Source organism: Protopterus annectens, chromosome 9.part0 (assembly GCF_019279795.1).
Source record: "Protopterus annectens isolate FY-2018-M chromosome 9.part0, PAN1.0, whole genome shotgun sequence".
NCBI classification, from domain to species: domain Eukaryota; kingdom Metazoa; phylum Chordata; order Ceratodontiformes; family Protopteridae; genus Protopterus; species Protopterus annectens.
The window spans coordinates 470444189-470461734 of record NC_056743.1 but is presented as its reverse complement, the minus strand read 5'-3'; the positions used below and the strand labels follow the sequence as shown (position 1 = coordinate 470461734).

Here is a 17546-nt window from a genome sequence, read left to right as displayed (position 1 = left end):
ATATATATATATATATATATATATATATATATATATATATATATATATATATATATATATATCTCGTATCAGTTCTTTTTGCTGCTGCGTTTAACAACCTTTGAATCCCCTGACTGTTTTTTTTGCAGCTTCTCTGGTTGCTGAATATTAACTTAGTGCAAGAACACCGATAGTTGTATTTGGAGATTTTTCTGTGTTTACCCACTGTTTTGATAGCTCAGAGTTGGAATGTTTAATTAGCTGGGATGTCGGGCTGTGGTAGGCTGCTTGCCTATTTGAACAAAATGTTTGTTTTATAATGCACGTTTGGTGTACCACACATCGGGAAAAATGAGTTCGATTTTTTTTTTTTTTTTTGTTCAGCAAGCATTTTCAATTATTGCCAATAACCACACACGCGTGTGTGTACTTTTATTTCTCTAGTACATTAATTTTTTCCATTTTCTAATTGTATACTAATGCCCTACAAGAGAGTACCTTTTTGATAAATAATTTATCTTTCAGGCTTGTAAAAACCCTACTCCTATTGTATTGTGCTATTCATCAAACCCATTTGCAGTCCGTTATTACTGCATTAGTGTGTTACCCTTCCTATCGCCCTACTGGTGTATTGCTTCCCTGGCATGGCTCTTATGTAATAGCTGTTCGCAGTACTGCTCTGGTGTACCATTTGAGCACTCCACCACCAGATCTATTACCCAGAACAGATAAAATTAACAAAACACATTCAAAAGTATTACTACTGAATAAAACACATTCTCATTCACTGTCCTTGTGTTGCTAGGGAAAAATGATTTGTTAAGCAGTAATTGGTCTGATTGTTCTGGAGGTATAATTCACATGAAGTGTAAGTATAAATGTACTGCTGCTAACAATGATGTGAAGTTGTTAAATCTCGCCTTTTATTCTCACTGATGGGTTCGGAGCCGATCCACGGCTCCGACACGGCTGATATCAAAGCTCAAGGTTTGCCAGTAGCTTGAGACCAAGCCCCTTATCCCACAGTGCATTGCTGGAATTACCTCAGATCTAGTTTGCTGCGGCAAGAGAGATCTCAGTGATGTTCATCGTGTTACCCTGCTGCAGTCATCACACTTGGGTTATCCTGTCATCAGGCGGTCCCGCAGTCGGCCGGAATTCCAAAGTCTTGGTCCGGCGTCAGTTGCTGTTGCCTCTTCCCTGACGTCAGTGCGCCAGGGGTATATATAATTCAACCGACGCCATTTTCTCCAGTCTTTCTTGCCGCTCGGTGCCCGAAGCAGAAGCAGTTCGCAAGTGCCGGTCGGCCGACTCCTGAGATTTTCGAATTCGAATTTCAGATCGAAGTCTTCTATAAAGCTAAGTACCCCGTTGGGGAAACTTTTCTTGCCTCAGACCAATGTCAGAAAAAGTTAACAATTGTATTTCTTGTGGGAAGCAAATACCTCATAAGGATTTTCATTCTAATTGCATACCTTGCCTAGGCCCAGACCACAACGTCACTTCTTGTCGGTTTTGTGCTAGGTTTAATAAGCGTACTATTAAAAGACGCTTTGATTTTGCACGACACTACTTCGGCAGGAAATTTAACTACACCATGCCGTCGGAGCAACAGACTACCGGCGTGCACAAAAAACGCAGGGATAAGGACAGACAGCCCAGGCCTAAGCCAGATTCCGAGGCCTCTGCCAATCCGGTCCTCAGTGAGGCTCCGACGCAGCCCATGACTACCGCAGATCTGGAACCCAAGACCGCTACGGAAATTTTGGCGGAATGTACCAGGCCGAAGCAGCCTTTTACTTCAGGCCCTTCCGACGACTTTGCTACAAAAGACGTTGGTACTACAGAAATGCCATTGGTTTCTGAAGGTGTTTTCAGACCGACGACCCTCGCCATTAAAACGTTTTCTAAGTCTAAAAGTCGAAGACTCCTCCTAAATCTAAAAGGACTGCACTTCAGTCTCCTCTTCAAGGCCCCATGCCTAAGAAACTTGCTCAAAATGGCTGAAGATTTGATTTCTTTAGTCAGGGGTTCCAGCCCCCTCCTGACAAAAGGCCTAGACTAGAGGAAGATTATGCATCCTCTGAGCAAATGTCCATTTCTTCAGACTCCTCTGAGGACCAAGATTACTCCTCTCCTTATGAAGATTCTGATGCTGAGGACTCTATTCCCTCAGCTTCTCCTCCTGAAGACTACTCCTTTGGGGAAACTTTACACACTATGAGGGAACATTTTCACTGGGAAGGTCAGGACTACTGTGATTCAAAGAAAAGGCTCAGAGAGTTTCTTTTACTCCCCCAACACAGACCACTTGCCATCCCACCAGTTTTGGACATTGTGGATGATGTCTATTTAGAATCCAATTTCAACCCAGACATTCTACCTCCTGCTAAGCCTGACAGATACTGTAGAGTGCCTGATTCCGACAAATTTCTTTACAAAAGCCCTGTAGCTGACCCAGAGACTATCTCACAGGGTCCCAAGGGGGCTAAGGCTTCTATGGCTAAAAACCCAGTACCTTCTGAGAGGGATTCCAGAGCACTAGACAGGTGGGGGAAAAAGGTTTACACCTCAGCCACACTAGTTATGAGGGCACTGAATTGTCAGTTTCACATGCTTAAGTTTCAGCAATTTCTAATCTCTCAGTTAAAGCAAAGAATAACCTCTCTCCCTCAACAATCTGAATTGAAAGAAGTACAGGATCTGTTGCACGCCACTGAGCAGGTGGGCAAACATACCTTACAATGTGGGTTTGATTCTTTGGAGACCTCCTGCAGAGCAGCTGTCACTGGGTCTGTTATACGTAGGCATGCTTGGTTAAAGGAACAAACTCTGCCTAATCATGTTAAAGCAAAACTACTAGATGCTCCCTTACAGCAAGATGTTCTTTTTGGAGTTAAAGCAGAAGTTGTTTTAAAGAAAATGGAAGATAAGGCAAAATCTATGCAGGCAGTCAAAGATTTCCTACAAGTACAACCCCCTCGCTTCAGCAGAAACTGGCCAACAAAAATTTGGTCCTTTCCAGCCACTGACAGACCACAGAGGGGTAAATACAGACGCCCAAGAGGCAGAGGACAACCACAAGCCCAGTATAAACCTCGCCAATGGGGCTCTACAACACAGAAGGGAGGAGAAGACAGGTCTCAAACCACCAGAAGGCAAACTCAATGACTTGCACCTCATCCGGCCAAGCAATACTCTGTTGTCAGCCCCCTTGGGGGGGAAACTCGCACTTTTTGCAGACAACTGGCACATTGTCACAAAGGACAAATGGGTCCTCGACATAATTTTACGAGGATACAGATTCCACTTTCACACCTTGCCAATGAAAAGAGGAATGCCACACCTGCCACAAAATCAATGGGCAGAGGCACAGAAGCAAATTACAGCTCTCATGGACATGAGAGCCATTCGACTGGTACCTACTCGAGAGCAAGGCCAAGGATTTTATTCAAGACTCTTTCTAGTGCCCAGAAAGGACAGTGCCTGGAGACCAATTCTGGACCTTTCAATTCTAAACACTTACAAGTACCCAAATTCAAGATGCTAACACTACAGCAGCTACTTCCCATATTGGGCAAGGAAGCATGGCTAGTAACGTTGGGCCTCAAGGAGGCATACCTGCATGTCCCTATCAGGCAAAGTTGCAGAAGATACCTCCGTTTCATTGCAGGTTCAACCCATTACCAATTCTCTGCACTGCCGTTTGGCTTATCTACTGCGCCCAGAGTTTTCACAAAATGCCTGAGACCAGTAATTGCATACTGCAGACAAAGAGGAATTCAAATATATCCATACCTGGACGACTGCCTCATCCAAGCAGAAAGCAAAGACATTCCCTTACATCATCTGGCCTTTGTAAAGCATCTACTAAACTGCCTGGGGTACACAGTAAACGAAAAGAAGTCAAAACTAGTACCCTCACAAAAAATGACATTTCTGGGTGCCAGCTTGAATACAACGGCCCAGAAGGCTTATCTTATGCCAGACAAGCAACTACAACTGACTCAATATTTCAAGACAATGGCAACAAAGACCCAATTAACTGCAAGAAAAATTCTGCAGGCTTTAGGCTTCATGGCATCTTGCATACTAATAATACCATTTGCAAAGCTGCATATGAGGAAATTACAGTGGTACCTAAAAATCGTATGGTCTCAACACAGCCACAGCTTGAACACAATGATATCTCTCATTCCCTGCCTACAACAGGAATTTCTATGGTGGTCACAGGCATGTCACCTCAATAAGGGTCAGCCTTTCACCTTGCCCCCAGCCAGGCAAACTATCACAACAGATGCTTCAGACTACGCCTGGGGGGCACACATGGCAGGACAATGCATTCAAGGCCTATGGACTGCAGATCAAAGAAATCTGCACATAAATCAAGAAGAGATGCTAGCTGTACAGGAATCTCTGACAGCCTTCAAGGATCTATTACATCCAGGACAACTTGCAATAAAGACAGACAACACCACAGTAATGTGGTACATAGACAAACAAGGGGGTACACATTCTTACCCTCTATGCAGGCAAGCAATGACCTTATGGAACACAGCTCTGGCCTACCAAGTCCAGCTACAAGCTCGATTCCTGCCAGGACAAAAGAACACATTGGCAGACGACCTCAGCAGAAACATCAAGGTTCCCCACGAGTGGAAACTAGATCCCCAAATATTTGCAATGATAACTCAAAAATGGGGCCTTCCAGACAGACCTGTTTGCCAGTCCTCAAAACTATCAACTGACAATATTTTGTACAAGGACATTTCACCATCAAGCTTGGAAAGTGGACTCTCTCTTTCAGTTGGAAAAACCTGACAGTATATGCCTTCCCTCCATTGCCTCTCCTCACAAAGGTTCTTTTGAAAGTCAAAAAGGAGAGACCACGACTGATTCTCATAGCCCCAGACTGGCCACGCCAGCACTGGTATCCGCTATTGAAAAATATGGCCCACAGCCCACCATGGATATTGCCTCAAATCCCCCATTTGCTAACACAACAAAACAATCAGATTCTTCACAGCCAGCTCAAAACTTTAAATCTGGCTGCATGGCAAATCATCTAAACATCCAACCAGCACCTCTTTCACAAGCAGCTCTGGATGTTATTTTGGAAGCCAGGAGGCCAAGCACCAGGAAGGCTTATTCAGACAAATGGAAAAGGTTTTGTGCCTGGAACCAAGCTAAAGGCCAAGACCCAATTCAGCCTCACATGCCTCACATTCTATAGTATTTAGCTGAGATGTTGCACAAAGGACTTTCCTTTTCCTCAATTAAAATCCATGCTTCGGCTATTTCAGCTCACTACAACACGGATCCACCTTTATTTTCACATCCTCTTCTAAGGCAGTTCCTCAGAGGGGCAAAAAACATTAGACCACCCAGGAGAGCTCCTACACCAACATGGGACCTCAATTTTGTTCTGGAAAAACTAATGCTACCTCCCTTTGAACCATCTTTCTCTGCAGATCTACAGTTCCTATCATGGAAGACTGCCCTGTTCCTAGCAATAACTTCAGCTAGTAGAGTCTCAGAGCTACAGGCACTAATGGCAGTGGAACCTTTCCTCATTTTTCATCAAGTCAGAGTTTCTCTACGAACTAATCCTTCCTTTATGCCTAAGGTGGTTTCCAGTGTAGCTTTAAATCAAACCATCCACTTACCCACCTTCTTCCCCAATCCACAGAACAAAGGTGAGAGACTCCTGCATTCCTTGGACATTCACAGGCAGCTTCGTTACTATTTGGACAAAACTAAGGCTTTCAGAAAATCTGACCAGCTCTTTGTATCCTATGCTACAGTTTCTCAAGGGAAGGCTATATCAAAGCAAACCATTTCTAAATGGATAGGTCATTGCATACGTTTCTGCTATACCCATCATGGGAAACCAGTTCCTGCTTCCATTAGATCCCACTCTACCAGGGCAACAGCTACCTCTACAGCCTTTCTCAGGGGGGTTTCAACCAAGGAAATTTTAGAAGCTGCAACTTGGAGTTCAGTACACACCTTTACCAAACACTATCACTTACCTCTTTACTCAAAGTCCAGGGCGGGCTTCGCCACTGCAGTTCTGCAGGGCCTTATAGCCTCCACTAACCCTCTATGATACCTCCCCCCTACCTTAGCTTTGGGATTCAACCCAAGTGTGACGACTGCGGCATGGTAACACGATGAACATAGTACAGTTTTGTACCTACCATAAATGTAGATGTTCGAGTGTTCACCCTGCTGCAGTCCAGGTTACCCCCCGTCCATCCCCTCTGATCTACTGGCTAAATCTCTTCTATGCCTTACTGATGTATTTGCTTATAGCTGAAGGGATTTTGTGTTTGTGCTGTGGTTACTCCTTTTGGTACTAATTACTGACCATCTTTTTGGGGGCACCTGACATCTGGGGCAAGATAAACTGAAGAAAATGGCGTTGGTTGCATTGTATATACCCCTGGCGCACTGACGTCAGGGAAGAGGCGACAGCAACCGACACCGGACCAAGACTTTGGAATTCCGGCCGACTGCAGGACCGCCTGACGACAGGATAACCCAAATGTGATGACTGCAGCAGGGTGAACACTCGAACATCTACATTTATGGTAGGTACAAAACTGTACTATCCAGCTAGCTCGGACCATTTTTGGAAAAAACAACAGCAAGTCTATATAAAAAGTTTTCCTTTTTGTTTAAAAATAGTGTGTGTTAGTATTAGGTCTTTTCATAATATAATCTATAGTTTCAATAGTTATAAATAGTTTAAAAGTTAGTGCCTTGTTGGCTTCTTCATTTGTGTGGGCCTCTTTAGCCCTATTTTTCTAATCTATAATTACATTGTTATAGATAGTGCCCGTATTGGGCTTAGTTGTTTGTGGATCTTTACTAGTGAGTAAAGACTTCATTACCTTTTGCAGTTTACTGTTTGTTTTATTTAAATATGTCGGATGAAAAGGAGAAATCCCATCCTAAATCGGGATTTAAAAAATGCCCAGATTGTGGGCAGAAAATGTCCGTCACGGACGGACACATTCAGTGTGTCTACTGTCTGGGGGCTAAACACCTCCAAGACACCTGCAGCATTTGTCACTCCTTTTCTTCAAAAGTCCTCTTGGAGAGAAGGAGAAAACATATAGACAGGGGATTGCTACAGCAATCTTTTTCTGCGGTGTTGAGTATCGATGAGGGTACTAGTACATCCTCCAAATCCTCAAAATCCAAATCTTCAGACAAAGTGACGAAAAAAGGCAAAAATTTCAGGAGGAGGGTCATCGGTTCCACAGACATCAGAACCGAGTGTACCTTTGATTCGGAGCCAGCTCTCGGTATTGGAGCCGGTCTCTGAAGGTTCCTTCTTCCCCTCTGCTCCAATCAGCACCTTCGGTGCATTCAGCTAAGTCCTCTGTCAGCCTTTCAGATTTGGACATGGATCGGCTAGTGCAGAAGCTTTTACAGGCACCAGGACTTGCCAAATTGTTGTCTGCCCCGACCAGCTCTTTGGTGCCGAAGACCATGGAGCCGGATTTGTCTACTCCTCCTCCGAGCCATACTGGACTCTCGGAGCTGAAGGATACTGAACCCTTGGTTGTCGAACCCTTGGAGCCGCTACCCGCACTGGTGTTATCGGCTTCATCTACTCGGATGTCCTCAGCGCCGACCGAGGACTCTAGGAGCCGACGCTCTCCCGTTGGGTCCGGGAAGGATAGTCGAACCGATTTGTCGGTGCCGACTCTTCCTCTCGGGGCTTCGGCTCTGATGAGCTCGGCTCCTACCTCGGGCTCGGAGCCCAGGGTTTCGATGCGGGAGGATCGGACGGTACTCTCTGGTCCGTACATGCCTTCTCGTTGGAGCTATGGTGCCTTCGATGCTACGAGGAGAATTTTGTCTCCAAAGACAACGTCTGCATCTGTTCAGCTTTCCCTCTCCCCTCAAGCTCCTGTGTCTGCTTTTTCATCTACCAGTCCCTCTAAGCGTAGATACCCCGAGCCTCAGGTACCCCCACAGGGTGTCGCCTACTCTTCTGAGACCTCCCCAGATCCCCCCACTGAGGAGGTACCCAGGAATTGATTGTGCAAGAGGAGGCACTTAGACTCCCCACAGGAGTCCTTGACATCTGACATGGACTTAGATGAGTCAGAAGGGTCCCCTCGATCCCCCTCTGAGGATATCTCCTTTGCAGAGATACTAGAGAACCTTAGAGGGGCGATTGGCAGTCCAAGACCCCTACTGAGGATGAGTCCATTCTCTTGAAGGCTTTTGGGTCTCAACCTTCCACTTCTTGGGTGTCTTCGCCTTGCGACAAGCTCATGGAACTGATTTCTCGTAAGGCGTGGGAGTCACCGGAGGCCATGGAACCTGTTCCTCGTAAACCAGATAAAATTATGTCTACCCCAGTGGACAAGCCATTTTTGACAAAGGGAGTGCCTGTTGATGCCATGGTGGTAGCTGTAGCCACCAAAACGGAAGTATCTGAGACATCCACTTCTATCCATCCCCCTAACAGAGATTCTAGAGTCATGGATAGATATGGGAAGAGCATGTTTAGTTCAGCGACTTTTTCGCTGCTATCACTGAACTACTTAACCCATTTTACGAGACTACATAAAGATCTCCTGAAAGAGCTAGTTGATATTCTCCAGGGTGTACGGTAGCTGCAGGGGTGGCTGACAAAGTCAATGCCCAGCTCGCTACCCTAAACTCAGTGGTAAACTCGTCCATGCTTCTCATATCCTATGCAGCAGATGGATCGAGTAGAGCCGCTAGTTCGGGCATTGCTCTTTGAAGACGAGCCTGGATGCGTCTCTGATCCTTTGCGGAACCCTTTAAGTCTTCCTTTATTAATACCTCATTCGATGCCTCATCACTGTTTGGGCCCAAAGTAAAGGAAACTTTAACCAGGTGTGAGCAGGAAGGGAAGACCTTATCTGCCGTTGGAGTCCGTTTTTCGACCCCTACTCGGCCCTACCCCAAGGGGCCTAGGGGAGGGAAAATGTGGTTTCGAAAAGTACAGGCAGCCTTTCAGGACACAGGTGGAGAAACCCCCTCTAGAGGCAGAGGAGGGGGTTATAACAGAAGACACCGCCCCTGTGGCAGAGGGGGTCCGCAGCAACAGGGTGACAGGGGTCAGTTCTCCGGTGAGCCCTAACAGCACCCCTGAAAGGGGGCCCAACTGTTCAGCTCTGGAGGCAGTCAGGGGTCGCTTGTCTTTGTACCCAGAAGCCTGGCTAAACATAACATCAGATACTTGGGTACAAAGCATCATTTCCAGAGGATATTTCATTCTGTTCTCTTCCCCTCCCATTCCTGTAAAGAGAATCCCAGATGTTCCACCCAATCTCAGGGAACAAGCAGGCGTAGAGGTCCACAGATTGCTAGAAAAAAAGAGTCCTCCAACCAGTCCCAGCAAAGTTGGATTCGGAACTTACTCAAGATTCTTTTTGGTACCGAAGAAAACGGGACTGGAGACCTATCTTGGACCTCAGCAGACTCAACCAGTTCGTAAAGAAAGAAAAGTTCCGAATGGTCACGCTTCAGTCCATTCTTCCCTTCTTAGGGAAAGGCGATTGGAGGTGCTCCATAGATCTTAAGGACACGTACTATCACATAAAGATGAACAGACGCTCCAGAGATCATTTGCGCTTCCGGCTGGGAGCCAATCATTACCAGTATCGAGCTCTGCCCTTGGTCTCACTACAGCCCCCAGAGTGTCCACCAAATGCATGGCAGTGGTCACTGCTCACCTGAGACGTCTAGGATTCCTGGTGTTTCCATACCTAGATGATTGGCTCCTAACCGCTGCCACCAGGCATCAGTTGACTCAGGCAACACAATACACTCTCTGCCACTCTGCCATCAATTGGGCATTATAATCAACTTTGAAAAGTCTGCCTTATCGCCATCGCAGCATACCATTTTTTATAGGAGCAGAATTAGATACCTCAACTACCACTCTACGTCTCCCTGTCGAAAGAGTCTCTCTTCTCCGCCAAAACGTCAGCTGTCAAAGAACAGAACTACAGCAGCAGAGGTATTGAAAGTACTAGGTTTGATGGTGGCAGCAATCCTGGCTATACCACTTCGCAAGGGTGCATATGCGAATTCTTCAATGGCTCCTCTTCGCTCAGTGGTCTTACCTGAAACTACCGATGCACCACATGACTCTCATCACAGATTCTTGCAGGAGAGACCTTCGGTTGATGTCTCTTCATGTCGCAATTGGAAGACCCTTTGTCCCCCCCTCCCCGTAGCCACTGTGACCATGGATGCTTCCCTGATAGGGTGGGGGGGACATTTTCAGGGAAACGCTGCCCAAGGCACATGGACAGATCAAGAATCACATCTGCACATCAATGTTCTAGAGTTGAGAGTGGTACTTCTGGCGTTGCAGTACTTTCAGGACTCTCTTCCTCTAGGAACTATTGCAATTCAGACAGACAACATGTCAGTAGTCTGATACTTGAACAAACAAGGCGGAACCAAGTCTTTACCCCCTTTGTCGAGAAGCCCTCAGGGTCTGGCAATGGGCTGTGTCGTCCCAGCATTTTCTATTAGCAACGCACATCCCGGGGAAATCTAACGTGATAGCGGACAAGCTAAGCAGGGCGATATTGCTCCCTCACGAGTGGTCTGTCAAACAGGTTGCGGAGTTGATTTTCCACAAATGGGGGCAGCCTTGCTGCGACCTTTTTGCCAGCCACATCAATTCAAAATGCAGAAGCTACTTTGCCCTAATACCACCTCCCGGTCATCCCCCGAGAGATGCACTTCTACACGATTGGCCCCCGGGTCTCCTTTATGCATTTCCACCCTTCCCATTAATACCCAGATTTTTACAGAAAGCAAAATCACTGGGAAGGACTGTTATACTCCTAGCCCCCTACTGGCCTCGACAGATTTGGTTCCCATTACTCCACGATCTGTTGGAAGGTCCATGGACCCAGTTCCGGACCTTCTGACGCACCCATCAGGGGACCTTCATCCTTCACTGCAGTCCCTGAAACTGACTGCTTGGCTAATCCATTTCCCCTAATTGCCAGGCTTCATTCAATTTCAGAAGATACAAGACAAATTCTCTTGTCTTCTCACAAGCCATCTACCGAGAAATTATATGGCAGTAAATGGAAATCTTCTATTTTAGTATTTTTCCCAAAAATTTTTAAGGAAGGTGCAGCAGTTGCTACAGTTCGAGTTCAGTTAGCTACTATCCCAAATTTTCACCTTGGTTTTGGTGGCTCAAATGTTATGGGCCATAAATTATCCAAGACTTTTCTTAAAGGCGTTCTTCATATGAGACTTCTGATCAAAATTCCCCATTCTCCCTGGAATTTAAACCTTATGCTGTCTCAAATTATTCTTCCTCCTTTTGAACCGGCATCTTCTTGTGATCTCAAATTTTTATCCTGGAAAACAATATTTCTTGTGGCCATTACTTCTGCCCGCAGACTGTCAGCACTTCAAGCATTATCTATCAGACCACCTTACATAGTTTTCCATGCTGATAGAGTATCTCTCAGAACAAACCCCTCATTTTTACCTGAAGTCTGTTCTGAATCAAATATCAATCAGGTCATTGAGCTTGCCAGTCTTTTTTCCCAACCACTCTAGCAAATTGGAATACATACTGCACAAACTCAATGTTCACAGACAGTTCAGATTTTATCTTGACAGAACTTAAGGATATTAGAAAATCAGATCAACTTTTTGTATCTTTCTCGGAAGCAAGAAAAGGCAATCCAGTAGCTAAAACAACCTTATCTAAATGGTTATCCGATTGCATATCCTTTGTTTATGAAAATGCGAACATGCCATTAACACACAAACCTAAGGCTCATTCTACCAGAGCCGTCTCTACGTCTTCTGCTTTTCAAGCTAAATTGCACCTTGACAATATTTATGCTGCAGCCACTTGGTCTAAGCCTCATACCTTTATCACGCATTACAAAGTGGATAAGGCTTCAAGGGACGGGTCTTCCTTTGGTTCTACGGTACTGAAGAACATACTCCCATGAGCCACCCAGGATTCAGGGTGCTAGGGACGCTACCCATCAGTGAGAATAAACAGCGAGATTTAACAACTTCACATATTGAAATTATGTACTTACCATACCGATCCATGTGAGTTGTTTATCTCGCCTTTATTCTCACGTCCCTCCCTCCTTCTCCCTCCTGGCTGACTGTTGACTTAGAGGCTAGTACCATCCTGGTTATTCAATATTTCCTCTTCCCCCTTTGGGAAGTGTTCTTGGTAGAAATACATAAAAGGGTATGTATATGTTTGTATGTGTGATATATATATATGGGTCTACTTCATTTCACCTAACTTCCAGTTCACTGACTTCCATTTGACTGAGACCAAATGACTGAAATTTAATTTCACTGACACTTCATTTCACTGACACTTCATTTGACTGACCAGTATTATTAGCAAAAAATTGGAATATGCCCCCTTCCCCACTGTAGTGCGACCCTGGAGTTAGAATATATAGTTGGGGGGCACAACCCTCACGGGGGTGTGGGGAAAGCCCCACTTACTTTTCTTTTACTAAGCAATATTATATCAAAAGTTAACAATATCATATGAAATGAAGTGGGGGTCTGCGCCCTCCCACACCCCCCAACTATATATTCTAACTCCAGGGTCGCACTACAGTGGGGAAGGGGGCATATTCCATTTTCTTGCTAATAATACTTGTCAGTCAAATGAACTGTCAGTGAAATGAAGTGTCAGTCAAATGAAATTTCAGTGAAATAATGGGGTCAGTGAAATGAAAGTCAGTGAATTAGAAGTTAGGTGAAATGAAGTAGACCCATATATATATATATATATATATATATATATATATATATATATGTGTGTGTGTAAATACTGTTATTCGCAGCAAACAAGATCTGAGGTAATTGCAGCGGTGCATTGTGGGATAAGGGGCCTGGTCTCAAGCTACTGGCAAACCTTGAGCTTTGCTATCAGCCGTGTTGGAGCAAACCCATCAGTGAGAATAAAGGCGAGATGAACAATTCACATGGAACGTTATGATAAGTACATAACTTCTATTTATTTAATATTGACCAACAAAGCAGATAAACTATGACTGGTAAGTTGTCAGTGGTGAAGGCATAGAAAGTAGGTCAAAATCGAGTTCAGCTGTGTCTTATTTATAGTGCAAGTCCTAGCTCAAACCCATATAAGCGCATAAGCAATATAATGGACAGCTGCTAGGTGAAAACATCTGTTCAGGAAGTGAGATTGCTGTCTAGAAATCTGGAAGATGGCATTTTCTTCACATTGCAGACACAACAGTGCAAACTATTTCTGGCAGAAGGCAGTTATTTATGTTTACAGCAACATTAAAGCACCACTTAACTACAGCATTTATGTCTTAGGCCTGTTTGTACAGCAGTTGGTAAATGATAGATGGCAGAGTACAAGAAGTCATTTTAAATTTGGTAGAAGAGATTCACTGTTTATACTTGGGCATATAGAATTCAGTACATCATAAAAGAAGATAAACACAACAGTGATAACTGCATAGTATTCCTTTGGGGACTGACACTGGAACTAAACTCCTAGACATGTTGTTATGTACAAGCAGATACAAAACAGTGACTATATATGAAGGAAAAGGTAGCTTATTTATGCAATGGGTAGGTCCACTGGTGCAACGGACCATTTCAGGTATGATCTGGAGCAGTAAGGCAAAAATACATTGTGACATAATGAAAGCAAACAAACTGCACAAAATTAAATTTATATCAACATTTAAGATCAAGTAAGATGTTCTTCATATTGATCAGTGCTGCAGTAGCCTAAGCTATATGGGGTATATCCTACATTCAATATAACAGCCGGCCATCTTCCAAGGCATTGGGGCACTTCCACATGACCAAACCATTAGTCATCTTGAGCTGATCTGACTAAAAAGAGAGGTTTAGGCATCAAGCTCTTCAGAACTTTCCTGCCACAAAAGTCAGCCTTATGCTGTTCCATTACTGGGCAGGTAAGTTCCCTTTTGGGAAAAAAATTTCTGCATATTTGTTTTTTGCCGCCCCCCAGTTCATGTTTACCGGCTTGGCCCTCAGTACCCCCTGTCAGTGCCTGGTCTACCAACTCCTCTGCTGCCCCTTGGACGTAATCCTGTATCAGTGGGGTTGGTTGTGGATCCCGAGGGTATCCTGGGAGCTCAGCTCATCTCTGCTTCCATTGTTTTTATGACCTACCTCACTCCTTTTCTCCACCCCCAGCCCCCACACTTGTTTATTACACCCAAGGGCAACTCCCTTTTTCAGACCATACCTTCCCATAGCATATCAGCGAGTGCCTCCCACCTTACATGGACACGCCCATCCCTTCCCTGCTTTTTGTCAGTGTTGGGAGAAGGGGCTTGCTTAACCAGAATGTTGTGGCCGTCACTAGGGAAGCTGTTGCTGCCATTAAAAATTCTGTTTGTCTTAATTTCCTGTAAAAAAAAAAAAAAAAAAAAAAAAAAGCTACTAAAGATATTTTTTCTGCTCCAGTTTCATTGAGTAGGAATTGCTTATTAACTGTATCTGAGGGTCTTGTGCAGGCTGTTGACTCTTCCTATTGGGTGTTGTCTGATAAGAGGAAAAGGGTTTCCTTTTTTCTTGAAGAGATTCAAGAAAATGAATCTGGAGAGGAAAGTGAAGTGACAGATGGAGGATTTTCTCTGCAAAATTCTGATTCAGACTCTGAGGAGAGCATGTTATCTTAATCTCCCTGTCAGGGATTCTCTTTCTCTGAGACTAGAATGTGTCCGTTTTTTCAGTGGGAAAACACTGAAGTTTCTCATTCCCTCAGAAAATACTATGAGCTGTTACAGCTGGAATTCACAGAACCTCCTCCCATCCCCCATGTCTGTCAGGATTAGAGGATGTATTTGTCGCAGCCTGATGTTTCCCTGATAGCCTGCTGTATCCAAGAAAGCAGGTAAAATGTACTGAGTTCTTCGGTCTTTCAGTTTTTTATACATTCATCCCAGACCTCACCCAGCCACAACACTTTTAGTTAATTCAGCTGCTGCCAAGCGTATTGTTATCTCTAATCATCTCCTTCTGACAATTATGATAAAATAATTGATAAGTTTGGGAAAAGTATATGCTTCTGCAACTTTAACATATGAACCTGACAATTCAAGATTATAAAAATTAAAGTTTATTCTACCCATTGTGAAAATATGAGGAATGTCTTGTATTTGGTTCCTTCTTCTTAGGAAAAATCTGCTTTGTGTGGTTTAGTTTCTTCTGTTTCTCAGGTCACTGCTTATTGTTTAAAGTGTGTTTATGACTCTGCAGATACTACATCTAGAACTTTTGCCACTGGTACCTTGTTCAGGAGATTTTGCTTGGCTACACACTCAAAACCTCCCATAGGATGTAAACAAATGTCATTTTAAGTTTACCTTTGGATAGAGATTTAGTTTTGTGCCCCTCTACTGCAGAGATTACCAAAAAATTGATGAGAGGTGTAAGCTGATACAAGGAATTACTCTGATCTTTCAGCCCTCCTCCTCTAATTTTCCAAGGGTTTCTCTGCTCCCTCATCTGTTCTTGTCAAGAAACAAAACAAGCAGTTTCATCAAAATGGTAGTAAGCAGATGTTTAAAAACAATGGCAAGGAGGTCCCAAAAAGAAAGCCGGAATCCCCCACCACTACCACCAAAAAAAAAAAAGACAGTCAAATAACAGAATGACTATGTACGTAAAGGATTTTGCTCCCTCTTTCCACCCTGACATTCCCTTATCCTTTATCCCTTACAGAAAGTATGAATCTCCATTTCTGTCTTTGACAACAGATTGTTTCATACAAATGGGTTCTGAGACTGATTCAGCAAGGGTTCTAAATGCAGTGAGAAGAAATCCCTCTTTTCCAGGGAATTATTCCACATGCAGCAGACCAAACCCCCTCCTGTCCTATAGATCATGCTTTCTTTGAGAGTTATTGAAATAGTTTCTCCTTCCCATTGGGGAAGAGGTTTTCATTCAAGAATGTTTCTGGTGCCAAAGAAAGGAAGAAAATGCAGAGAGACCAGTTCTGCATCTTTCATTTCTAAACCAGTTTGTGATAGTGCCCAAATTCAAAATGCTTTCAGTACACAATCTCTTACTCTTTGTCTTCCTCATTTGAATTTTTTAGTAACTGTAAATTAAAAGAGACTTAATCATATTCCTATCACACTTCAGACATATCTGAAGGCTGTATATGTATGGATCACATTATCAGTTCTCTGCGTTTCCCTTTGGGCTATCCACTGTTCAGAGTGTTCACAAAGTGTCTAACTCCAGTTATAGCATATTGCTGGCTACAGGCTAGCAACAATTTTCCATATTTAGATGACTTCACCTTTGCAGATTTTTTTTTAAAGTGTCAGGAATGTGTTACACGGGTGAGAGGTCTTCTTTGCAGGTATGTATTCCAAAAGAGCATTCATAAGTCTTTTTTTATTCCATCACACGGGGTTGTATCCTTACGATGTCGGCTAGACACCTTAGTACAAAGAGCTTTTCTTCTGCAGGACTTTGGTTACTGTGAAGGAATACCACAGGATTCTGGGTCTCATGGCATGTATGATTTTCGTAATACTTCTGTTAAGACTCGACATGAGAAATATGGAGTAGTATGTGAAGTCACTTTGGTCCCAGCACCAGCAGCTGCATCCGTTACACTTTCAGATTCCAGCCCTGGGATTTTTGAGAAGAGAAATCACTTGTTATAGACATAAAATGTCACTGAATCCAGGACTCCCCTTCTCTCCTGCTCCAAAGCAGTCAGTCACAGCAGACAGCTTGGACTTTGCTTGGGGAGCAGTGTCAAGGAGGATAAAAGTGTAAGGTATCTGTGACAATAAAGACAGATACAAGCACATAAATGTAAAAGAGATGCTTGTCCTCCTCACATTACTCAACTCTCCAAATCACCTTTGATCCCTAGGACTACTTCAGGTTGTTACAAATAATACCACAATGGTGTGGTACATTAACAAGCAAGAGGGAGCCTGGTCTTATCCCCTGTGCAAGCTACCCATGTTACCATGGGATATAGCTTTACAACACAGTCATACTGTACAGGCTTCCTACATTCCTTCAGAGCAAAGCTGTGGCAGACAAGCTGAGCAGGACAATGACAGACCCTCATAAATGGAAAGTAGATTGGGGATATTCCAAGATTTGATCCATAGCTGGAAAACTTTTGCTCAAAAACTCCATACAAGAAGACCTGGAAGACAGGTGCATTTTCTTTTCCTTGCACAGGAATGTTTCTGTATGCCTTTCCACTGATATCCAGGTACCTCTGAAAATTGAGAGGGGACCCCCCCCCCAATATCACTGTGTAACTCCTTTCTGGCCTAAGCAACCGTGTTTCTTCCTTCTTTTGGAATTGGCCAAGGGCAGTTACCACAAACTTTCTCACAGACTAGATCTGCTCACACAAGAACAGGATTGTTTGATACATCATGACCCCAGACAACTTCAGCTGACTGCCTGTATGTTAGGGACTTGATAACCTTTTAGGCATGTGTTTACTGGGGACATGCGGCAGGTACTAATGGAGCAGGATAGTTTGCTGT

The 17546-nt window shown here is 44.0% G+C and overlaps 1 protein-coding gene across 2 annotated transcripts in view; it reads right to left on the bottom strand.

The window, feature by feature from the left end:
* Nucleotides 1-17546, bottom strand: part of MAK16 (MAK16 homolog) — a 1440501-nt gene that overhangs the window by 254470 nt on the left and 1168485 nt on the right. The window contains exon 5 of one of the 2 annotated variants that reach the window (XM_044083007.1): nt 4693-4709. The exons of the other annotated variant lie outside the window; for it this stretch is intronic. Coding sequence (XP_043938942.1) covers nt 4693-4709 — 17 coding nt within the window. The remainder of the gene's footprint in view (nt 1-4692; nt 4710-17546) is intronic. 2 annotated transcript variants of the gene reach the window in all.